Source organism: Phacochoerus africanus, chromosome 8 (genome assembly GCF_016906955.1).
Source record: "Phacochoerus africanus isolate WHEZ1 chromosome 8, ROS_Pafr_v1, whole genome shotgun sequence".
NCBI lineage: Eukaryota > Metazoa > Chordata > Mammalia > Artiodactyla > Suidae > Phacochoerus > Phacochoerus africanus.
Genome location: NC_062551.1, coordinates 88,709,407 through 88,734,186, shown reverse-complemented (window position 1 = coordinate 88,734,186; position 24,780 = coordinate 88,709,407). Strand labels below are relative to the sequence as shown.

Below are 24,780 nucleotides of genomic sequence, written 5' to 3'. Positions count from 1 at the left end.
AAATGACAGTAATCAAGACAGTGTAATATTGATATAAGACACATACATCAAAGGAAGACAATAGAGAATTCAGAAATAAACCCATGGAAAGAATATCTTTTCAACAAATGGTGCTAGGACAACTAAGCATTCATATTTAAAAAAGAAAAAAAAAAAAAAAAAAAGAGTTCCCGTCTAGGCTTCAGTGGTTAACAAACCCAACTAGTATCCATGACAATGTGGGTTTGATCCCTGGCCTCACTCAGTAGGTTAAGGATGTGGCATTGCTGAGAGCTGTGGTGTAAGTCACAGATGCGGCTAGGATCTGGTGTTGCTATGGCACAGGCCAGCAGCTGCCTCTCTGATTTGAACCCTAGCCTGTGAACATCCATATGCTTCGGGTGCAGCCCTGAAAATACAAAAAAAAAAAAAAAAAAAGAAGTCAATAAAAGAATAGAAAATACCCCAGAAAGCAGAATGAAGAGAGAGAGGCAGAAAAGGGAGAGAAAAGACGAGAGACCTAGAAGATTAATCCTTGGAAGTTCAATATCCAACTATTAGGAATTTCTTAGAGAGAATAGATTATACTGGGAAGAAACAACTATCAAAGAAATATAAGAAATTATATTCAAAGGAATCCAAATTTAAAAGGCCCACTGAATATCCAGTATAAAGAATGGAAGGAAAAAGAAAAAGAAAGATCTGCAACAATATTGTACTTATTATTTCAGTAATAAGTATAAATTATTTAAATACAATGGATAGAGAAAATTCTAAGAACTTCCAGAGAGAAAAAGACAGGTTACATACAAAGGAAAAAAACTGAAACCAGACTTCTTTTTACAGCCACACCTACAACATACGGAAGTTCCCAGGCTAGGGGTCAAATGAGTGCTGCTACAGGCCTACACCACAGCCACAGCAATGCTGGATCCGAGCTGCCTCCACGATCTACACCACATCTTGCAGCAACACTGAATACTTAACCCACTGAGTGAAACCAGGGATCAAACCTGCATCCTCACCCACACTATGTCCAATTCTTAATCCACTGAGCCACAACAGGAACTCCAAAACCAGACTTCTTAAGGTCAACACTGGATGTATGCCTTCAAAGTTCTGAGGAAAGGCGTTCCCATTGTAGCACAGCAGAAATGAATCTAACTAGTATCCATGAGGATATGGGTTCAATCCCTGGCCTTTGCTCAGTGGGTTAAGGATCCAATGTTGCCCCAAGCTGCAGTGGAGGTCGCAGATGCGGCTCAGATCGGGCACTGCTGTGGCTGTGGTGTAGGCCTGTAGCTGCAGCACTCATTTGACCCCTAGCCTGGGAACTTCCATATGCTGCAGGTGTGGCCCTGAAAAGCCAAAAACAAAAACAACAAAGTTCTGAGCAAAAACGATTTTTCAATTTAGAATTCTCCATCAAACCACTAATTAAGTATAAGGATAGAATAAAGACATTTTCCAATATGCAAGAGCTCCCAAAATGAATCTCTTATATACTTTTACTTAGAAATTCTTAGAGGATATTCTCCACTAAGACAGATCAATAAAGAGGGAGTTCCTTGGTGCCTCAGCAGATTAAGGATCCAGTGTTGTCACTGCTGTGGCTTAGGTCACTGCTATGGCATAGGTTCGATCCCTGGCCCAGGAACTTCCACATGCCTTGAATGCACACACACACACACACACGCACACGCACACGCACACGCACACACACACACACACACTTTTACCCAGAAGGGCAGCAAAGGGAAATACTGGGATGTCAGCCCTGAGGCAGGCCTAGAGGAACAAACAGTACAGATTGGAGCAAAAGAACAGAAGGCTCTAGGAAGAAGGTCTCCAGAAAAAAATAAAACAGGAATTGACAGATTATTGGGTGTGTTTGAGCATTTGCGGGAGAGAAAGGGGAACATTGATAAGGATATAAGTCACCTTTGTAAAAAATTTAAAGATAAATTCATTTGTAGTTTTTAGAAAGTGTGGTAATTTTTTTAATTCAATGAATTGTATTATATTTATACTTGTACAACCAACATCGCAACCTAATTTTAGAAAATTTCCATCCCAAAAGTGAGGTAATTAACAACCCCAGAAAAGCAAATAATTCAAGAAAGAAAAATGAAGCTATAAGTAGCATACTACTTGGCTTGCAGTAAACGATATTACTTAGTTGTAATACAAATAATGAATATTGATTTAACATTCATTAGGGTAGCTACTACCAGAAAACAGGAAATAAGCATTGGTAGGGATGTAGAGAAACTGGAACCCTTGTGCATTGTTGGTGAGATTCTAAAATAGTGCAACCACTGTATTAAACAGTATGGAGACGCCTCAAAAAATTAAAATTAGGAGTTTCTTTATGGCACAGTGGGTTAAGGATTTGGTGTTGTCACTGCAGCCGCTGGGGTTGCGGCTGTGGCACAGGTTCGATCCCTGGCCCAGGAACTTCCAGATGCCATGGATGAGACCAGAAAAAAAAAATTAAAATAGAACTACCAACAATCCTACTTTTGGGTACATATCCAAAAGAATTGAAAGCAGGGTCTTGAAGAGATATCTGTTAAACACATGTTCATAGCAGCACTACTTTGAACAGGCAAGAGGTGGAAGCAACCCAAGTGTCTATCAATGGATGAAAGGATAAGCTAAATATGGTATGTACATGCATTGGAATATTATTTGGCCATAACAAGGAAGGAAATTCTGGCACATGTTACACCATGGATGAACCTGGAGGACATTATGCTAAGTTAAATAAACCGTCACAAAAAGACAAGTACTGTATGATTCCACATATATGAGGTATCTAAAGTAGTCAAATTCATAGAAACAAAGTAGAATGGTAGTTACCAGGGGCTTTGGGAGGTTGGAAGCCTAGTTATTTTCTAATGGGTATAGAATTTGAGATCTGCAAGATAAAGTTCTAGACATCTGTTTCACAACAATGTGAATAAACTGAACAAAACTGAACTGTACACTTAAAAATGGCTGGGAGTTCCCTGGTGGTGCAGTAGATTAAGAATCCAGTGTTGTCACTACTGTGGTGCAGGTTCCATCTCTGGCCTAGGAATTTCCACATGCCATGGGCACAGCCACCCCAAAAAATTTAAAAATCAAAACAACAAAACTGGGAATTCCCATCATGGCTCAACAGAAACGAATCTGACTAGCATGCATGGGGACACAGGTTCGATCCCTGGCCTTGCTCAGTGGGTTAAGGATCCAGTGTTGCCTGTGGTGTAGGTCGCAGATGCAGCTCAAATCTGGCATTGTTGTGGCTGTGGCACAGGCCAGTGGCTACAGCTCCAATTCAACCCAGCCTGAGAACCTCCATATACCGTGGGGGTGGCCCTAAAAAAAAAAAAAGAAAGAAAGAAAAAACTAAAATCTTTATACAAGAATGCTAGCTAATAATTGTAGAAGAAATGGTACATTTAGAAAACAGACATTTTCGGAGTGCCTGTCGTGGTGCAGCAGAAATGAATCCGACTGGGAACCATGAGATTGCAGGTTCAATCCCTGGCCTTGTTCAGTGGGTTGAGGATCCAGCATTGCCGTGAGCTGTGGTGTAGATCACAGACGTGGCTCAGATCCAGCATTGCTATGGCTATGGTGTAGGCCGGCGGCTACAGCTCCGATTAGACCCCCTGGCCTGGGAACCTCCATATGCCGCAGGTGAGGCCCTAAAAAGACAAAAAGACAAGAAAAAAAGAAAACAAACATTTTCTATGCAACTCTCCATGTAGTAGCTGATTCAGGCAGAGATCAATGAATGCTCAAATCATTAAGTGATCAATGTTGTCAAGGAACAGGATATTCAAATGGTACTAAGACATCATTCCACAGATGATTTAGTAATTACAAAGGGGAAAATGTACCTTAGAATGAAGAGATGTGGCAATTAACTTTTTTTTTTTTTGTCTTTTTGCCATTTCTTGGGCCACTCCCGTGGCATATGGAGGTTCCCAGGCTAGGGGTCGAATCGGAGCTGTAGTCTCCGGCCTACGCCCAGAGCCACAGCAATGCGGGATCCGAGCCGAGTCTGCGACCTACACCACAGCTCATGGCAACGCTGGATCGTTAACCCACTGAGCAAGGCCAGGGATTGAACCCACAAACTCATGGTTCCTAGTCGGATTTGTTAACCACTGTGCCACGACGAGAACTCCAGGCAGTTAACTTTTTTTTTTTTGTCTTTTTGCCTTTTCTAGGGCTGCTCCTGCAGCATATGGAGGTTCCCAGGCTAGGGGTCCAATCGGAGCTGTAGCTGCCAGCCTACGCCACAGCAACACAGGATTCCAGCCCCACAGCTCATGGCAACGCCCGATCCTTAACCCACTGAGCAAGGCCAGGGATCGAACCCGCAACCTTGTGGTTCCTAGTCTGATTCGTTAACCACTGAGCCACAATGGGATCTCCAGGCAGTTAACTTTTTAACAGAGTGATCAAATTTAGCATCACTACTAGTGGAATAATCTGTCATCAGGTGGTGCCTCCTAACTTGATCCGGAGTGAATACACAATGGTACCTATGAATTATTCCATCTTTTATGAAATGCTTAGTCTGAATCTAATTCCTCCTCTAGATCCAACTTCCAGTTTACAGGAAATACAGGGGATGGAGGAACAAGTTAAACACCACTACAAGGAAACAATCAGACATAATTCAAAATGTGAGACAATCTACAAAACAGGTGACCTAGATTAAGAGAGACCAAGGAGACAATAATTCCTTAGTCTCTCTTAATGTATTACAAGATAACACATATACCTTGATTAGATCCTGTTTAAACAATTTACAGGAAGACACTTTTGGGAAAACTGGGGAAATTGGAATATGGACTACATATTAAATGATTTTTAAAAATTCTGATTAAATGTGAATTGCCAATAAACATATAAAAAATGTTCAACCTCACTAATTATTAAAGCAAAATATGAAAATTTACCTAACAAATCGGTGGCAAAAATTAATACAATTTTGGGGGGCAGGACAATCTGGTAACATGTAACAAAAGTTTTAAAAATGTTTAATACTTTACCCAGCAATTCCACTTCTAGGCATTCACCCTATAGAAATAAGAGTTGGACATAAACATTTATGGACCAGAATTTCACTGAAGCATTACTAATGAAAAGAGATATACATATATATATACACACACACACACACACACACACACATATATATATAAAACCTAATTATCCAAGATTGAATAATAAAGTATGATACTTTGTAATGATTAAAAATCTTAATTTGAGGTATTTAACATGGAAAGGTCCCTAAATACATTAAGTAAATGGAAGAGAGTAGTTATTTTTTGTGATCCTAGGGCAGAACTAGAAACTACCACTCGAAATTAAAAGGAAGCACGCTTTGGCTCGATGTAAGACTAACTTTCTAACAAGTAGAATTTTCTAAGCAATGAAAGGCCTACTTCATGAGGTAGAGTTTAGCACTATTAGAACTCTAGTGGCGGGGGGCGGGGGGGGAGGGAACTAAGCAAAGACTGAATAGTCACTTGGCAAAGATATATAGAACAGATTTAAGAAGATCTTAACAGTCTCTTTCTACTCTAAGGATTTATAATCCCATATAAAGTTCTCTATTAGCTCGGATGTCAGGAAGGAAGTGGTTGATATTTCTTTGTGAAGACCTATGTGGTACCAAAAAGACATATCTACATAAGAATAATGGGGTTAAAGGATGATTTACATTTTTGCATTCTATATCAACTGTATACACATTACTTGACAAGGTGAAAAAAGACAATTAACCTAATGGAGAAGATTCAAATTGAATTGAGAGGAACTAATTTTGAACATGTCCCCTATTAATTTCTGTGTCTAACAAGGACCCTGAGGAGTCAACACTTTTCCAAAGTGAAACAGCACTAAACATCTCAAAAAGAAGAGCAGGAGGCACTGTGCTCCTTCTTTTTGCTTTTGGCTACCCTGTAATTCACATATAAAGAAAAAAGAGATGAAGAATATAGCCACATCCCACCTGCAATATGGTATATAAAATCTTTAAATTTTATATGTATGAACACTGGGCAGTGGAAAGTGACACAGAACTTAAGTATCACACTAGGTTCCTGGAAGACAGAAAAGAAAATTTTAGAGGAACTGGTAATGTTGAAAATTCTTAGATGTCAAAAAGGAATCCCCAAAAAGATGCACTTAAAAAAAAAAGCAACCTGTTGTTACGGAAATTTTCAAATATACACAGAAGTAGCGAAGAGTATAATGAGCTCACTCCCCATCACCCAGCTTCATTTATTAACATTTTTGTAAATTTGTTTTCTCTAATTTTCCAGGTTGGGTTTTTCTGGTTTGTTTTTAGATTTAAAAATAAACACCTGGGAGTTCCCGTCATGGCGCAGTGGTTAACGAATCCGACGAGGAACCATGAGGTTGCGGGTTCGGTCCCTGCCCTTGCTCAGTGGGTTAACGATCCGGCGTTGCCTTGAGCTGTGGTGTAGGTTGCAGACGCGGCTCGGATCCCATGTTGCTGTGGCCCTGGCGTAGGCCAGTGACTACAGCTCCGATTCGACCCCTAGCCTGGGAACCTCCATATGCCGCGGGAGCGGCCCAAAGAAATGGCAAAAAGACAAAAAAATAAAAAAATTAAAAAAAAATAAACTCCTGACATCATACTATTTTACCTATAGAAACTTCAATATGAGACGATACACTTTCTTGCCAATAATAGTAAATATTCAATAAATGTTAGCTGCTGTGGCTAGATACTATTCTATGTATTATACTACGACCTAAATGTGTAATTTTCATATAAATTAAGCTTCATTATAATCTCCATTTTATAAATGAGAAAACTTAGTTTTTTACTGGCTCAAGGTCACAACACCAGATAGCACTGGTGCTAGGATATGTACCCAGAAGTTGAGTCTAGACCAGACTTTGTTCTCCCTTTACCTAGAGTAGGCTGACTTCCCTCTATACTAGTTACTCTAACTGTTCCTTAGGGGATATAGATTGTTATGATAAAATGGAAGAGGGACTGATGAATGAGGAAGGGACTGAAAAAGAAGCGATCGATCATATGACCAGTTTTCATTGCTTTTCTTATGAAATTTTCTTTTCTAACTGCCCCAAATGAGAAAGGAAAATGTGACAGGATATCATCACTGTCAACTGCCTAAGATATAAAACAAAGTTACTTCATAGAGGAAAAGTAACGATCAAGTCTCTTCCACAGAGGCTGAAGACAAACAAACTTTTAAAAATTTGCCCCTCCAATGATGGCAGGGACAGGGTGGGGGTGTCTCTAGTTCCACAAGTCCTTTAAAATAATTTAATAAAATAGTTCAAGCAAAGGGATCTCATAAGCACAGGGCTGAGCAATCAGTATGAGTAGTATTTGATTGCCTCCATGAAATTTTCGAGTAAAAAATAAAAGAACCTGGAATAAAAAATTCTTCTGGCTGATATCTCAGAGTTCTAAACCTTTCACTCATAGCCTTACGAAACAAAAAAGAAAACATCTGAATAATTCAAGATGTGTCAAAGAACCAGGAGTTCTCCTTTGATCTTTGGCCAAAAATTCTTCTAAAACCCTCCCTACTGATTTACAATAGATCTTAGAGTAACTGAACTAAATTATCTTCTCTGTGGAGCCTACGGAGGGCATCCTCCTTCCCTATCATCCACTCTCCCCGACACAAACAGAAGGGCTCCTTCCCTGCTCCCACTGCACTTTATACATAATTCTACCAGAGCACTAGTCAATACTGCAGTGTAATTATCTTTCCTCTCTGGACTATCAATTCCCAGAGGTCCAAGACTCTACCTTACTTCTCTTTACCTTTCCAATTCCTAATCTTCAAACCGAGCATCACTGCAAGTACTCAAGAAAGGTTTGCTGAATGAATAGAGAAAGAAGCTAAAGGTAACAGAATATGAAGTTATTTTTATGAGAAGGAATTTTTTATCAATATTTTCTAACCTCTACAACTGCAGTACAGCTCACAAGTTTCCCTTCAGGGGTTTTCCCCATCAGCCAATAGTTCAGGATAAATAAATACATGGACTATAGTCTCTTGAGGGCTGGAGAAAGAATCTAGCCATTTTGTTTGTAATAGCTATTAGTAAACCAGGGAAAACTCAGACTGAAGGAACTGGAAGGTCGTCAAAGCCTTTCAAGAGCTTTAATTCAGATGCCAAGATGCAAGATGGTACTTGAAATGCCCTCCTCTACATTTATTTTTTGTCTTTTTTTTTTTTTTTTTTTTTTTGCTATTTCTTGGGCTGCTCCCGCGGCATATGGAGGTTCCCAGGCTAGGGGTCGAATCAGAGCTGTAGCCACTAGCCTACGCCAGAGCCACAGCAACTCGGGATCCGAGCCGCGTCTGCAACCTACACCACAGCTCACGGCAATGCCGGATCATTAACCCACTGAGCAAGGCGAGGGATCAAACCCTCAACCTCGTGGTTCCTCGTCGGATTCGTTAACCACTGCGCCACGACAGGAACTCCCCTCCTCTACATTTAAATGCTGAAGGCAACAGGGAAAATAATTTCAAATAAAAAAATAGTGATTACTAAGCAGTGCCTAGTCATCCACTTCTACTATTTTTCAGACAAAAAAATCTGAAGCAAAAAAGGTCTAATTACAGCCTTCAACTATGTAACCAGTCTGGTTATACTTTTCATGTACTAGTATGAGTCTCCTTTGACCCCTCTCTAATACTGATTAGCCAAACCATCCTGATGATTATCTGGTTAGGCTATCCCTTGAGGTGAATATCTTGGGGTAAAGGAAGTTATCTTTCTCACCAATTTAAGAAAATTCGGAGTTCCCATTGTGGCTCAGCAAAAACAAATCTGACTAGGATCCATGAGGATGCAGGTTCCATCCCTGGCCTCTCGAAGTAGGTTAAGGATCCAGCATTGCCACGAGCTGTGGTGTAAGTCACAGACATGGCTTGGATCTGGCATTGCTGTGGCCATGGTGTAGGCTGGTGGCTACAGCTCCAATTCCACCCCTAGAAAAAAAAAGTCCTACCACATCTTTTACATGCAATTCTTTGGTTACTATGTTACCTTGGTTGGAGTCCACTGGGTCTTCTATATGAGCTATGACATTCCGGAGATAACTTTGCTTCTGTTTTTCTAGATCTGATGGTGAAGACGTCGGAACATTAGTCCTTGAACAAAGCAAACCAGAAGGAAGAAAAACAATCCGTTAGAACCATCAGTACAGTGCTTTGTACACAGAAGTCATATTGCTGATAGGTGAGAAGACCTAACTCTCAGAAGCAAAATACTCTCTAAGATCCCATGACAGAAAGACACTGCTATTCACATAGTATGAAGCTGGAATCAAGTATGAACTTGAGAGAAAAAAGAAACAGCTACAACCTCTTGATAAGAAGCAAAGTGGGAGTTCCCGTCCTGGTGCAGCGGAAACAAATCCAGCCAGGAACCATGAGGTTGTGGGTTCGATACCTGGCTTCACTCAGTGGGTTGAGGATCCGGTGTTGCTGTGAGCTATGGTGTACGTCGCAGACACAGCTCGGATCTGGCATTTCTGTGGCTGTGGTGTAGGCTGGCAGCTGTAGATGTAGACCCCTAGCCTGGAAACCTCCATATGCCACGGGTGTGGCCCTAAAAAGACAAAAAAAAAAAAAAAAAGAAGCAAAGTAAAGACTACCTACTCCATAGAGAAAGCATCTGTTGAGTAATTCAAGGTTAGTTAGGAAATAAGCTCTAACTTCAGAGTCACAGAAAAACTGAATAGGATAAAAGACCAAAGAGAACCAGCTGGATCTGGCAATTAAAACACTGATGACCTTGACAAGAACAATTTCTGGTCCTTGCTTATACCGATTACACTGTACCGAGGAGTCTGTGGATGAGATAGTGTATTTATTAGTGTTCCAAATGGCCTGACTTGTGTACTCTGGTATAACTTCCATTGTAAGCAATTCACAAAGTTCCCTTAGGTAACCAAAAGAAAAAAAAAACACCACCAGAAAACAGATTAGAGGTGTTAGTCAAGGAGGACTTTAGCCCTATCTACAATATTGAAAAAAATTTAAAGCTAAATAAACTTAATATTGTGTAATCAAAAAAAAAAATTTTTTTTAACTCATTGTAAGGAAACCAATCTGACTCAACCTAAAAATACAGCCTTGCTAATTGAAAAGAGCCATGGAGAGACACTGCCATCTCCTGGCAACGAGAGAAGAGACTGAAAAGGTGACCCAAATCTGCAACCTCTATAAAATTTTTTCCCCAAGGACAGTCATAAGCAAGTTGAGAGAGATGAGTAAATGTTTTTCTACATAGCTATATCTTAACATTTTTGTCAAAATTATTCTAACTTCCTATGATATCTGTGATCAGGCTTCCCTCACACACAGGAAAAGAAATCATACATTTATACAGTGCTTTCACTAATATGTCTTTTTCCTCTTCAAAATAACCCCAAGACAGCAGAGAAGGCATCATTAGCTTCATTTTACTGACAAAGAAACTGAGTTCAGAGAATATTTGACTTGTCCAAGGTCACACAGTTACTGCTAGTTCCAGAACTTCAAGTATGCTTACCCCTGATGCAGGGTTTTTTCCCCACGCTAAGGAGAAACTCAGGAAAGGAAGAAAGTAATTGAAGAGAACAAAGAGAAACCAGAATATTTCACTATACTGTTACCTTGTCTTGGCTTGCAGAACAGGAATGACTTTGCCTAGTCTTTTCTCATGGACCTTCAGCTTCCCAGAATCCTTGTCAAGAACATCCTGCTTTTATTCAGAGCAGAAGGAATGAAGAAGAAAAGATGGCCCTTAGTTATAAGAAAACTGAAAACATTATTTATGGAAATATTCTTGAACTAAAGTCTACCTAAACATACTTGTGAATCCTCTGTGTACCAGGCACTAAAGTAGGTGCTTTCAATCAGATAGCGGTGGTAATCCCAAGGAAAAAACAAAAAAGAAACTCTAAGCAGTATGGACAATTATATCCACTTGACAGATAGGCAATCAGGCTCAAAGACATTATGTAAATTGCGCAAGGTTTTTCACCTCTTCAGTGGCTGACTCAGAACTGGTTTATCTAACATGCACAGCATGGCAATTCAAGATAAAGACTTAGCTTGAAACCCCCAAAAAAGGAGAAATAATAGCAAAATTATTATTATCTTAGTTTATCCAATAAATGATTCACTTAATATTATGTACCAGTTACTATAAATATTTAATTAACTTTTACTGTGAAGTATTATTTAGCCCATTTTATAGGTAAGAAATCGTGAAGAGGACTTCCCTGGCCTAGTGGTTAAGGACTCGGCATTGTCACTGCTGTGGCTCTGGTTTGATCCCTGACCCAGAAACTTATACTGCAGGGAGAGAAAAAAAAAAAAATTGTGAGAAGCTAAATAATTTGCCCAGGATCACAGTACTAGTCAGGATTCAAACTTCAATTTATCTAACACAAAGCTGCTATATGGCTTCTGAATGAAAATAATTTCATTCCTCTGTCTTTATAAAAATATACTTACTTTGTTTGATGAACTGGAAACAACCGGAAACTTCACTTCAAGACTTGGTTTATGTGACCTGTTTCTCCAGGATGACCCCAAATTAGAAGGAGTCTCTGAATGGTCCAAGATCTGAGAGAATGCAGGTGTGGGTTTCTTATTGTCAGGTATATTTTTATCAGAGACAGTTTGTTGAAAGTTATTGTTTGAAGAAGGGAATGGGGGCCCATTATAGGCAGAGTTACTGGGGCTGATCCCTTCAGATTCTGTGCAAAGTGTGTTCTCCTTTGGACTAAGACCATCTTCTCTCATCTCTTCTCCAAGGGAGGAGGGTTTTTCAATATCTTTGGATGTATCAGTCTTGTCCTTATCAAGTACAACATCACAAACTCTTGGATCAAATGGTGCAACTGTTACTTTTATAAGATTCTTTTCTAGTGCAAAGCGTCGGTTCAATGGTTTAGTAGGAGTTGATCCATGACCAACTGATGTACTTAGTTGAGGTAGTTTGAAGAGGCCAGGGGTCTCAGTAACTGGTCCCAAGTTGTACAATGAATTTTTCTCGTGGGGAGTGTCAAGTAGAATTTGACTCCCTTTACCTTCCTTCTCAACATTCCTGTTGTCACCATTAAGCAACCCTCTTTCCTTAGAAAGGTGCTCATTTGATAGGTCATCATCTTTCAAGAGCTCCTGAATCTCTTCCTCCGTGAAACTGAAATGGCCATCATCTTCTCCCTCAGACAGCTCCAGCAAGGAGTCATCCAATCCATCTTCATCCAAGGAACCCCAAGAAAATGGGGCACTGTCTTTAGGCAAGAGAGAGGCACCAGAAGACTGTTCAGAGGGCACTAGTGAGCACGTCATACCTGGAGAAATAAGAGGCAGTTTTGCTGAGGAAGAGGAAATATCTTTACATCAACTCCAATCTGCTCTAGAAAGTGCTGATGTCTTAGTATTTCAAATTCTTTGCCCTGTGACTTGTTAACATGAGATATAGTTTTAAGATATTTAACCTTACCAGATTCATGGGAACTATATAACAATGAGATACTTTTTCCTTATCAAATTGAGAAAAATTAAGATGACACAATAATCTAGGTTGGTAAAAATGTAAGAAACAAGTATCCTCACACACTGTCAGTGAGAGTATAAGTCAGTACAGTATTTTGTGGAGAGTAATTTGGTAATAGCAATTTCACTTCTAGAAATTTATCTTGCAGAAGTACCTGTACAAAGTCACAAGGATAGATTTACAAGGATGTTCAAAGCATCATTATTCAAAATATCCAAATACTGGAAACAACATAAATGTACATCACCAGAACTATTCAGTAAAATCAATGTACATTCACGCTATGGAACACTTTACAACTGTTTAAAAACACAACGAAGTAGACCTGCATACACTATCATGGAATAATAATATCAAACAAAACAAATACATACGTAAAATATTTGGGTTTTTGGTTTATACTTTTTAAAAAACATGTATTACTTTTAAAATAAAGTTTAAAAAAGCCCTTAAGCATACAAGAAGATAAAGAATTGTCTTTCATACTGTGTAGAGCTGCAGTAATCTCTGCCTTTGCCACGAGACCAGATGGAAAAAGGGTTCAGCTCCTGCTAGCTGTTCCTTTCAGGAGACTTGTCAAAATGATTGACTCCCACCTTCCTGCAGGCACAAAGAAAATTAGAGGATCTTCTCATCACTTTCAACTCTGCTAATTACAAAGTCAACTGCATTATGCTTTAAGGTGCTCCATGTATTAATTTTGATCTTCATTTTTTTTTTAAATACCAGAAAGTTGGATTTCGAGTCAAGAACATCAAAGAAAAATCTTTAGAAGAAAACTTATGCAACTAAGGAACTAGTTTTGTCTTCCCAATAATTTATACTTTCTTAAGAATATAATTTGCTCCAGTAAGATGAATACTGTCTTGGGGAGTCCAAAGACCTGGGCTGTGGTCCTGGTTCTGTCATGAACTAGCTGTGATAATTGGGGCATGCCATTTAACCGGGACTTGTTTCCTCATCTATAAAATGGGGAAGAGATACAAATTTTTTTTTTTTTTAAATGGGGGAGGAATGGAGAATGGGGATTAGGCAATGTCTAAGATTCTACCAAGATCTAAAAGTTATAAGCATGATCATACCTACAAAACTCTCATTTTCAATACATACATAAATGCAAATAACAGGTCTGGAAAAATACAACACAAAACTGGTAACTGTTATAACCTGTGGGGGGATCCAGTTACACCACAGCCACTGCAATGCCATATCCAAGCTGCATCTGCGACCTACACCACAGGTCACAGCAATGTCAGATCCTTAACCCACTGAGAAAGGCCAGGGATCCAACCTGCATCCTCATGTGCAGGGAGCCAAGGAGATGCAGGAAACCAAGGAAAGTGAGCTTGCGTAACGGTGTAGGCCCTAGGGCAAGGTCCTGACAGAGAGAGGGAGCTCACCTGCACCGTGTAAATCTGAGGGTGGGCTTCTGTTAAGGAAAAGGGCCTGCCTGAACGGTTCCTTTCCAAGAACAGACCATAAAACATACGGCTCTCCTGTTTACACTGATAGAGAGGACTGGGGTTTTTCCCGAGAACAATGTCCATGTTTGTGCCGCAAAATGTGGATTGTTCCTTGGGTGACTTAGTTTTTCCTGTTTTTCACTTGTTACCCAGTCCTCCCTTAGTCTTTACTATTATTTGTTTTTCTTACTGATTTGTGACCTAATAAAATTAAAACAATAATAATAAAAACTTCACCCTAAATGGATTTTCCCCATTCAAATTCAATTCAGTTAAATATATAGCATTTATCCATTAACTAGTTATAATCAACTGTAAGCTTTAGAAGTTGGGATGTACTACAGACTTAAGACAAGGTTAGACATATATTATTCATGATTAAAAAGACATAATCAGTTGCCTCTGATCTTCTAAGAGACTTTTAAGTTTTAGTTAATTACAGTTGATTTAGGAGTTCCTGTCGTGGCTCAGTGGTTAACGAATCTGACTAGCAACCATGAGGTTGTGGGTTCGATCCCTGGCCTCTGGCCTCGCTCAGTGGGCTAAGGATCTGGTGATCTGGTGTTGCTGTGAGCTGTGGTGTAGGTCACAGATGCAGCTCAGATATGGCATTGCTGTGACTGTGGTGTAGACCGCCAGCTGTAGCTCTGACTCGACCCCTAGCCTGGGAACCTCTGTATGCCGCGGGTGTGGCCCTAAAGAGGAAAAAAAAAAAAGTTGATTAATATTTTCTCATACTGTCTTCCTGCTATGACACTTTGAAGATAAGCACTAATCTAAAAACAAGATTTGTAAATTCTTATGTCTGTAACCTTTTTAATTGTTAAAGATTAGCTAACCACAAGATGCTTTGTACTGAATCTTATTTTCACATGATGTTTTTTCCACATGATATATTGTACCCATGATGTTTTGTGCTTATTTTTTTGTCTTTGCCTTTTCTAGGGCTGCTCCCATGGCATATGGAGGTTCCCAGGCTAGGGGTCCAATTGGAGCTGTAGCCACCCGCCTACGCCAGAGCCACAGCCACGTGGGATCCGAGCCGCATCTGCAACCTACACCACAGCTCAGGTCAATGCTGGATCCTTAACCCACTGAGCAAGGCCAGGGATCGAACCTGCAACCTCATGGTTCCTAGTCGGATTCGTTAAACACTGCGCCATGACGGGAACTCCTGTTTTGTGCTTATTGATCTTAGTTTTAATTAAAGATCTTAGAACATAATGTATAACTACTGTACCATGTGATCAGGACTGCAATTAAAAACTGTCTATATAAACAATCATCTATGCCAATAAAATTCGAGCAGTCCAGCGCTCTGAAAAAGAGACAAAGAGGCTGTCTCTGTGTGCATTTGCTGACACCGTTCATCCCCAACAGGGTGCGCATCCCAGGCCGCTGGAGCTGGACTCCGGCACTCATGGATACTAGTCAGATTCATTTCCACTGAGTCATGACGGGAACACCAGTATTTTACTTTTTTACTTGAATATTTATATATTACTTGTACAATTAAAACCTAGTTCTTGGCACAGTGGTTAACAAATCCGACTAGGAACCATGAGGTTGCGGGTTCGGTCCCTGCCTTTGCTCAGTGGGTTAACGATATGACATTGCTGTGAGCTGTGGTGTAGGTTGCAGACACGGCTCGGATCCTGCGTTGCTGTGGCTCTGGCGTAGGCCGGGGGCTACAGCTCTGATTCGACCCCTTGCCTGGGAACCTACATATGCCGCGGGAGCAGCCCAAAGAAATAGCAAAAAGACAAAACAAAACAAAAAAAAAACCTAGTTCTTAAGTAGCTAATAATGGACCTACTATATAATTATTTTCTAGATGGCAAAGGTGATAGAAAGTTGATATTCATCTATCACATGTCAACATCTGAAAAGCTATAAGAAATGCCTGAACAGTGAACTCCAAAATTTGGAAAATTCTTGTGGCTTTTTCACTGTGAATTTCCGCCCCATACTGCACCCTGAATTTTAGGTTTGGTTCATGCATTCTTTCAGAATACATTTTCTCAACTACCTTCATCACACAGCACTGAGCTAGATAATATGCCTCTATATGATTTCTAAGAAATAAAGATATGGTTTCCACCCTCAAGGAATGTATAATCTTCCTAGGGAGACAACACTGAATGTTAAGCACCAATATGAGAAAATACAAAATGGTATGGAAAATAAAGTCCTAGAGAAAGAGAAGGAAATGGGAAGGATTAAAGATTTTAGAGTTAGAAGGGACCTACGTAATATATAGCGTGGTGATTATAGTTAACAATACTATATTATTTATTTATTTATTTGTCTTTAAAGGGCACACCCCCGGTATATGGAGGTTCCCAGGCTAGGGGTCCAGTCAGAGCTGGCCGCTAGCCTACACCAGAACACAGCAACGCTAGATCCGAGCGGCGTCTTCGACCTACACCACAGGTCACAGCAATGCCAGATCCTTAACCCACTGAGCGAGACCAGGAATCGAACCCAAAACCTCATGGTTCCTAGTCGGATTCATTTCCGCCGCGCCATGACAGGAACTCCCAATACTATATTTTTTAAAGTTGCCAAGAGATCTTAAAAGTTCTCATCACTAAAAAAAAAATTTCTAAGTGAGGTGATGTATGTTACTTACTGTGGCAATTATTTTGCGCTATATATATATATATATATATATATATATATATATATATATATAAATCATTGTTATATACCTTAAACTAATGTAATGTCATATAACAAATCATTACATTGTATACTTTAAACTAATACGATCTTAGAAATGAGATGGAATAGAATGGGAAGAAATATTAAGTACCCATTACAAACTAGGCGCTGTGAGACATATTTTACAACTCTAATCCCTCAATATAACTCTATTTGTTATATTTAAACTTAAGAGTTGCTATGGACTTTTTTATTATTTTGTTTTTATGTTTTCGCTTTGGCTGTGCCCATGGCATGCAGAAGTTCCCAGGCCAGGGATCAAACAGGCACCACAGCTATAATCAGGGCCACAGCGGTGACCACACTGGGTCCTTAACCTGCTGAGCCACAAGGGAGCTCCAATGGCTTTTTATCTTACTTTACCAATATTCTAGTAATTGTTGTGAGAGAGTCCTAGGCACTGAAGCAGGTGTCTCAATAAAGAGAAAGTAATTTGGAGTTCCCGTCATGGCACAGTGGTTAGCGAATCCGACTAGGAACCATGAGGTTGCGGGTTCGGTCCCTGCCCTTGCTCAGTGGGTTAACGATCCGGCGTTCCCGTGAGCTGTGGTGTAGGTTGCAGACGCGGCTCGGATCCCGCGTTGCTGTGGCTCTGGTGTAGGCCGGTGGCTACAGCTCCGATTAGACCCCTACCCTGGGAACCTCCATATGCCGTGGGAGCGGCCCAAAGAGATAGCAAAAAGACAAAAAAAAAAAAGAGAAAGTAATTTCTCTGCCCAGTGACTGGGTTATTTTATAGAGTGAAATTACTTCTTTAGGCAGCAGTAAGAAAAAAGTTTACTTTTGGAAAAACTTTTCTTTCACTTAACAAAGTTGGTGGTTGTCAAGCATAAGTATCATAGGCACTGGGGTTAAGCAGCTGCATTCCTGAGAAGCTCTTTCTGAGTCATATCCCCATTCTCCAACTCCTTCCAAAAGGTACAGTCCAAGCACCTGCTCGACCTAGTGAAGAGTTCAATAGATTTTCACCCTCGGGAAACTAAACCTCAGAGTCATTAGTAGTTTAACCTAGAACAAAGAGCTTACACGCTAGAATGGGTCCCAACCCAAGCCTGATTCCAAAGGCAATGATTTTTCTTTCGTTTTTCCTACCACCCTTGTGATAGACTAGCCCAGGGGCAGTCAGCAGCAGAGCCTTCTAAATACAATACCTACTCTAAGATCTTATGAAGGATACAGACATCAAAAAGAGCTTTTGGTCTCTTGGCAAAAGTAATTTAAGTCACCTTATTATGCATAGGTTTCCCCTGACTTCCCAAGCAGAGTGGAATAATCTGAGAAATACCCCTGAATGTGGCCAAATCTCACTGGAAGAAAAATATCATTACTTGCAAACTGTACTGTGCACTCACAGGACCAATATTCTTCTCAACCACTGAAAACATCAGTTCCTATGCCACCTGACATCCAGAGGCACAGAGCTGGCTCTTCTGAGCTTCTCTCACAGGATGTTCTGAAAGGTCTAGGAGTAAAAGCATGCAAAACAATACCATATACATATAATTTTTAACTTACACAAGTCATTCTTTTCAAAATTTTATTTCCTCATTTAAAAACTATTTATTATAATTTAAAACATAGAAAAGCGACATATAATAGTATAATGAATTCCCCCATACCCATCACTCAGCCCCAACAACTATCAACCCATTGCTAATCTTGTCCCACCCACTGCCCCCTTTACCAGATTATTCTGAAGCAAATCCCAGGCATCACATCATTTCATCTGTACATAACAAGAATTCCTTATTATAAAATATTTAGTTCAGATTTCCAGTTATTTTATAATTTTTTTTTTTTTTTTTGCTTTTTAGGGCTTCACCTGCGGCACATGGAAGTTCCCAGGCTAGGGGTCAAATCAAAGCTGTAGCGGCTGGTCTACACCACAGCCAAAGCAATGCCAAATCTGGGCTGAGTCTGTGACCCACACCCCAGCTCATGGCAATGATGGATCCTTAACCCACTGAGCGAGCCTACGGATCAAACCTGCATCTTCATGGATAATAGTCAGGTTCATTACTGCTGAGCTGCAAGATGAACGCCCTATAAAGGTCATTTTTTTTTTATTTACTTACTTTTTTGCCTTTTTTAGGGCCGCACCCGCAACATGGAAGTTCCTAGGCTAGGTGTTGAATTGAAGCTACAGCTGCCAGCCTGCTCCGGAGCCACAGCAACTCGGGATCCAAGCCACGTCTGCAACCTATACCACAGCTCAGAGCACCGCCAGATCCCTGACCCACTGACCAAGGTATCTGCTGTTGCCACAGCTGTGGCATAGGTTGCAACTGCAGCGAGGGTTGGGAACTTCCACATGCCATGGTCATAGCCCAAAATAAATAATAATTTTTTAAAAAGCGTGTTAAAATTTAAGAAGTCTGAATGGGGAAAGATACAATGATAACAATCTGAAGTTTCAACTGTCCTCCCTTGTAAAATAGGGATCATCATAGTACCTACCGCATTAAGGTTGTCACAAGAATTAAATGAGTTCATGCACATAAAGCACTTAGCATAGTACAGGTACAATGTTAAAAGCTAAATAAGTAGTGGCTATAGTTATTATTTCACCCCACCATCATCGCTTCCCTTAAGAGTCAGCCTTAAAAGAAGCTTAGGAATGGTAGGAAAAGAGCATTAAGCTGATTGGAAACTGCCCCTGGTCCTGGCTTGTTAAGAAATTATCCAATATGCTCTAATCCCTTCTAATTTAACCCAGCATACTACCAACCACATTGTCACAATAAATTGATTAAAAATGAGGCTGTAGAGACATCTGAAATATCAGGCAAATTCTGCAAATTAATGGCCACTTAAGTATCTTACATAGAGGCAGTAGACTAAAACTTAGAGACCTCTGTCATTCACTTGAGGTCTCTGAACCTCAATATGGATGAGAATACCCATCTGTAAAATAGGGGCTGTTAACATCAAACACAGATTATCTATCACGAGGATCAAATGAGGGGATGTTTATGAAAGCTGAATTTAGTAAATTTGAAGGGAGGAAAATAAAATCTCAGATAAAAACTGAAGTTCCAAAGTGAAGTTCCACAAGACAACATTAGCACTTCTCTATCTGCCATTCTACCATCATCTGACTTCCTTGGCATTTGCTTTGCAGTGATCTAAAATATGAGATCTCCTGATTTTTAAGGGAAAAATATTTTTCCCATCTCTCAAGTCTCTTAATTTCTCTGCTCCCCATCCTCCTTTGACCCTATTCTGTCCTTCCAAGTCTCTCTCACCTGTCCACCCACTTCTTCACTTCAGTTTACCACCCCCTCGCTCTGTTCTCTAACCTCCTGGTTGCAACCTCAGAAACTGGTTCCCTTTCTATTTTTATTGTACCCAAGAAAACTTACTGCCTGAAAGCACAAAGCCTCATTTTACTCAGGTCACTGAAACTGCAACAACAGATGCAACCCCATACCCTCTTTCAAGGCTCTAAAACCAAGACCATTACCAACTTGCATCTGACAGGTATGGCCAAGGGCAAGGACTGTTTCCAAAAGACCAGACTTCCTCAATCAAAGGCTGGACCTATGATTTCCAACTTTTCCTAAATGCAATACATGTGAGACAGACAGCACTAAGGGCACTCACTAGGCTTATCACTATATAAAACGGGCATTAACATTTAAACAGAATCAAAGTAAACTGAAATTATCTGTCAGAATTTTGCAACCACCTTTGAGATAACTGTAAACAATGCAGGACAGAAAAGCAACCCAGGGCTGGATTTTAGGTAAGGCTTCACTTAGATAAAGATGCCAGAACTTTCCTCCCACGTGGGCTTAGAGACCAAATACCACTCAGCTGCAGCAACAGGTTTCTTTTTAACAAGAAAATGTTTTTGAAATGATTTAAGACAGGTTTGTTAAAGCTTGAAGCCTCTAACAAATCCACAGGAAACTGGAGATCAGGTTGGGGGAGCAGGTGGGCAATTGAATCACTTCCTCTCCAGGGCCCACCCTGAGGTGCCAAATGCCTGCCATCCCGCCCAGTAAGGAACTGGTGGCGCCTCCAGTGCGCGAGAGCTTGGAAGAAGGGGGCCGCAGTCCACCCTTCGTAGGATGCGGTTCTACCTCCCCCAGCTCTCCCTCGTAAGTGCTATACAGCATCGCCCTCGGGGCAGGGCCTTCGCACTTCCCTCCTCCCTAAAGACCAAGAATTCCCGCCTCCCCGCGGAAGGCGGGAGAAGCGCTGGGCTGGCGCCCCACCCCTCCCCCAGCAGGGGCAAAAGCGGCCCCCCCCAGCTGGTAACGATGCACCCTCACCCTGCAGACGGCTGCCCACCCTGACGTCCGCTGGACCCGGGGCTGGCTCTCCCCTGGGGCGGGTCTGCCTTCCCCTCCCCAGCCCGCAAGGCGCGGCCGGAAAAATAGTCACCCCCCCCCCCAACCCGCGCCGTAGTGTAGGGGGCAGAGGCAACCCTCCCCCCCCCCCCACCTCCACCACCCCACCCCCACTGGGTAGAGAGAACGGACCTCGCTCCGCTCTCTCGGGTAACCAGACAGCCTCCCTTTGCCTCGGCAGAGTGAGGGGCATCTATCGCCCGCCGACAAGGAGGTGGGGAGGCAGAGACACTATCCCCCTCCCGCCGCCATCACCTCAGAAATGATAATAAGCCCTTTCCCAGCTGGGCAAGGGCCTCTCAACCCCTCAGAGGGGCGGACGGTGTGCGCGGCCCTCTGAAGAAGCAACAGGCGCCCCCATCCCCCGCCCAGCCAAGGAACGCCGACACCCTCCTCCCTCCGGCTGTTCACCTCCGGAAGCCGGGCCGAAACCTAGACGAACGACTGCGCCTCACTCCGCCCCCTGCGCCATTTTATCGCCCCCTCCCCGACCTCCCCCACCCCGAGGCAGCCGGTCCAACGCCAGGGGGAGGGCAAACGGTTAGTGATTGGCAGGAAACCGCCCCGCCTCCCAGAGGGTTGGGCCCGGCGCAGGCGTCGCAACCCCGCCCCTGCACTACCTACCCCGCCTATTTGCTCCACCCCTTTTCGTCTCATCGACTCGTTCGACTTTCCACTGCTCCTGACTCTCTCCTGGCCACTAGCAGGAGAAGGGTCCAGACCGAGCAAGCCGAGCGACGAACTCAGCTGATGCAACCTAACTGGACCCGCGTGACAGTTCCCTGCACGCGGTGGCGGCAGCCACCGAAGGAGCACGGGTGTCGGGCGGAACGCCGGAGACGGGATCGACAAAACCATGGGAGACGCTCTGAGCCCTGAAGAGAAGCTGCACCTTATCACCCGGAACCTACAGGTCGAGCCTCGGGGTTGGAAGTGCGCGGATGCGGACAGGGGGCCCGGAAGTCCTGTGATCCTGCGCAGGGCTTCGGGGTTCTAAGGCTGTGGGGCCGAGCACTCCGCAGCCTTGAGAGAAGCTGCAGTCTTCACTGCCCTTCCGTCAGTCAGTCAGTCTAGCAGCCGTTATGTAGGTACCACAGAAATCATGGTTGAACTCACCTCATGCGTGCAGTTACTTGTGTTGAGCCAGGCTTTGAATCCAGGGCTCCCACCCAACCCACCTTATTATGTGCCAGGCGCGGTGCTAGGAGCTGTGGATACATCAGGGCCCTGCCCTCCCAGAGCATATCCGGAGGAAACCAGATGTTGAAAATGACCCATAATCCAGACATTTAATTGCGGTTGAAACAAGCAGTGGAAGGTACTTTATGCAGAGATCTTTCTTGAAAAGAAATTATGAGGGAGGGCTGGGGAGTGTCAGGGAAGGCTGAGGAAGTGACCTCTAAACTGCGCTCTAAAGGATGCAGATCACCTCTTCACTCCACATTTGTTCCGGCTGTTTCCTTCAGGAGTAGATGTTAACCAGAATAATGAGGGGAAGAACTTGTCAGGTGGAAGGAACCCAGGTCAGGAAGCAGAGGGGAGAGAGAACACTGGTTCAGAAAGAAGGCTAACTTGGCTGGAGTAAAGGGAGCAAAATGCGGATCAAGCACTTAGTAAATATTTACATTGCTCATTCCCTTGACTTTTTCAGGCTTCTATTGTCACATTGTCCAGAAGGCCTTTCCTGACTGCTTTATTTAAATAACAACCCCCCTGCCACCAGAACTGCTTCATCTCTTGCTCTACCTTTTTCTGTTGTTATTTCCCCTTTAGAATTTATCGCCGCCTGACATAACTATATATTTTACTTGTTTGTTTAGACTTGTTTGTTTAGGAGGAGTAGGCAGGGACCAGGTTATGAGGGCTTTGAAGGCTGTGTTTAAAACTGAGGTATTGCGAGTTCCCATGGTGGCTCAGTGGTTAACGAACCCGACTATCAGCCATGAGGACGCAGGTTCGATCCTTGGCCTAGTTCAGTGGGTTAAGGATCTGGCGTTGCCATGAGCTGTGGTGTAGGTCGCAGGTGCAGCTCAGATCCTGTGTTGCTGTGGCTGTGGCGTAGGCCGGCAGGTACAGCTCCGATTGGACCTTTAACCTGGGAACCTCCATATGCTGTGGCTGCAGCCCTAAAAAGACATAAAATAAAATTGGGGCATTGGAGTTTCCTTGTGGCACAGTGGTTTAAGGATCTGCTTTGTCACTGCAGCTTCTCAGGCTGCTGCTGTTGTGCAGGTTCGATCCCTGGCATGGGAACTTCCACATGCCTCAGGTGCAGCAAAAGAAAAAAATAAAATCGGGGTGTATTCTAAGAGCAGTGATACATTGGTTGGCCACAGCTTGTTTTTCTTTCTTTTTAAGAGATGCAATTCACATGCCATAAAATCCACCCCTTTTTACAGTGTGCAGCTCTGTGAAATTTGATGTCACAGGGTTGTGCAATTATCACCATTATTTCATTCCAGAACATTTTCATCATCAAAAGTAACCTGTACCCATTAGCAATCACTGCTCATTCCTCCCCTGCCCCAACCCTAGGGAAACACTAATCTTTCTGTCTCTAATTTGCCTATTCTGGACCTTTCATAGAAATGGAATCATAGTATATGGGCTTTTGCATCTGGTTTTTTGCATTAGAATAATGTTTTCAAGTTTGATCCATGTTTTCGCGTTTATCAGAACTCTATTCCTTTTTATGGCTGAATAATATTCCATTGTATGGATATACCACATTTTGTTTCTTCATTTGTCCATTGATAGACATTTGGGTTCTTTTCACTCATAACTTGATCTTAACCAGAGGGATGTTTTGCATGTTTCCCCTTAGCCAGATCCTTTCTTTCTTAGCCTCTCTCCATAAAATAGAGGTTGGGGACAAATGACACACAAAGCTAATGGTGATGACTTAGGTTTTAAAGGGTAAGTGATAACAACCTTTCCTTGAGTAGTGAAAATTCTCCAAGTGTCCAAATAGTCAGGGGCTCAGAGGATGCAGGATCAGCCTCCAGCTGGCTTGGAACCCAACTTGAATTTTAACAAGCCCTGCTGATAAGATATTCAAACCACTACTTGAGGAAACAGTAAAATCTCTCTTATCAGTAGCATACAGCTTTAGGATTTTTCCAATATTGTCTTGGGGCAAAAGGAAATTATTAAAGCTTTCAAATAGGTAAATGAGTTCACCAGATTTGCCGTTTTAAAGACCTCTCCAGCTTCCTTTAGGGATATGGATTGGAGAGAACCAAAGTAGATATGAGAGACCTGTTAAGAGGCTGTTACACTTGTCTTGATGTGATGTGATGGTGACCAAGTCTAGGTTGGTGGCATGGAGGCAGAGAGAAGTAGGAGGACTTCAGAGCTGTTTGAGAGTAACTTATGCAGTTCAGTGAATGGTGTTACCCCATTTACTGCACTAGGGGTGAAACTATAGGTGAAGAACATGGTTAGGGAGTGAGGCAGGAAGGTGAAAGCATGAGTCTGATTTCAAATAGGATGCACTTGAGTTGAGTTAACTGTTTTGATAACAAGAGTATGTTCTGTATAGGTGTGAGCAGGAGATTTGGTAGTTAACTAGTTCATAAGGAGTGATTGAAGCAACTGAAGAAGGTCAGGGAGAATGGAGAGTAGGAAGAAAAGAGAGAGGGCCCTAAGGATTGCTCGTGTTTAGTGACTAG

The 24,780-nt window shown here is 42.0% G+C and overlaps 2 protein-coding genes across 10 annotated transcripts in view; one reads left to right on the top strand and one right to left on the bottom strand.

The window, feature by feature from the left end:
• Window positions 1-21,586, bottom strand: part of S100PBP (S100P binding protein) — a 39,926-nt gene extending 18,340 nt beyond the window's left edge. Inside the window, exons 1-7 of one of the 7 annotated variants that reach the window (XM_047793095.1) lie at window positions 21,521-21,586; window positions 18,107-18,216; window positions 13,054-13,167; window positions 11,517-12,361; window positions 10,670-10,758; window positions 9,058-9,161; window positions 5,034-5,061 (exon numbers count right to left, since the gene is read on the bottom strand). In XM_047793095.1, coding sequence (XP_047649051.1) covers window positions 5,057-5,061; window positions 9,058-9,161; window positions 10,670-10,758; window positions 11,517-12,359 — 1,041 coding nt within the window. In that variant the 5' untranslated portion in view covers window positions 12,360-12,361; window positions 13,054-13,167; window positions 18,107-18,216; window positions 21,521-21,586 and the 3' untranslated portion in view covers window positions 5,034-5,056. The other 6 variants (XM_047793090.1, XM_047793089.1, XM_047793094.1 and 3 more) reach the window with 6 other exon arrangements.
• A 232-nt stretch (window positions 21,587-21,818) lies between these two features.
• YARS1 (tyrosyl-tRNA synthetase 1) overlaps window positions 21,819-24,780 on the top strand; it is a 29,894-nt gene continuing 26,932 nt past the window's right edge. For 2 of the 3 annotated variants that reach the window (XM_047793086.1, XM_047793085.1), the window contains exon 1: window positions 21,819-22,022. In XM_047793086.1, coding sequence (XP_047649042.1) covers window positions 21,966-22,022 — 57 coding nt within the window. In that variant the 5' untranslated portion in view covers window positions 21,819-21,965. Of the gene's footprint in view, window positions 22,023-22,046; window positions 22,194-24,780 lie in introns of those variants that run through there. The other variant, XM_047793088.1, reaches the window with a different exon arrangement.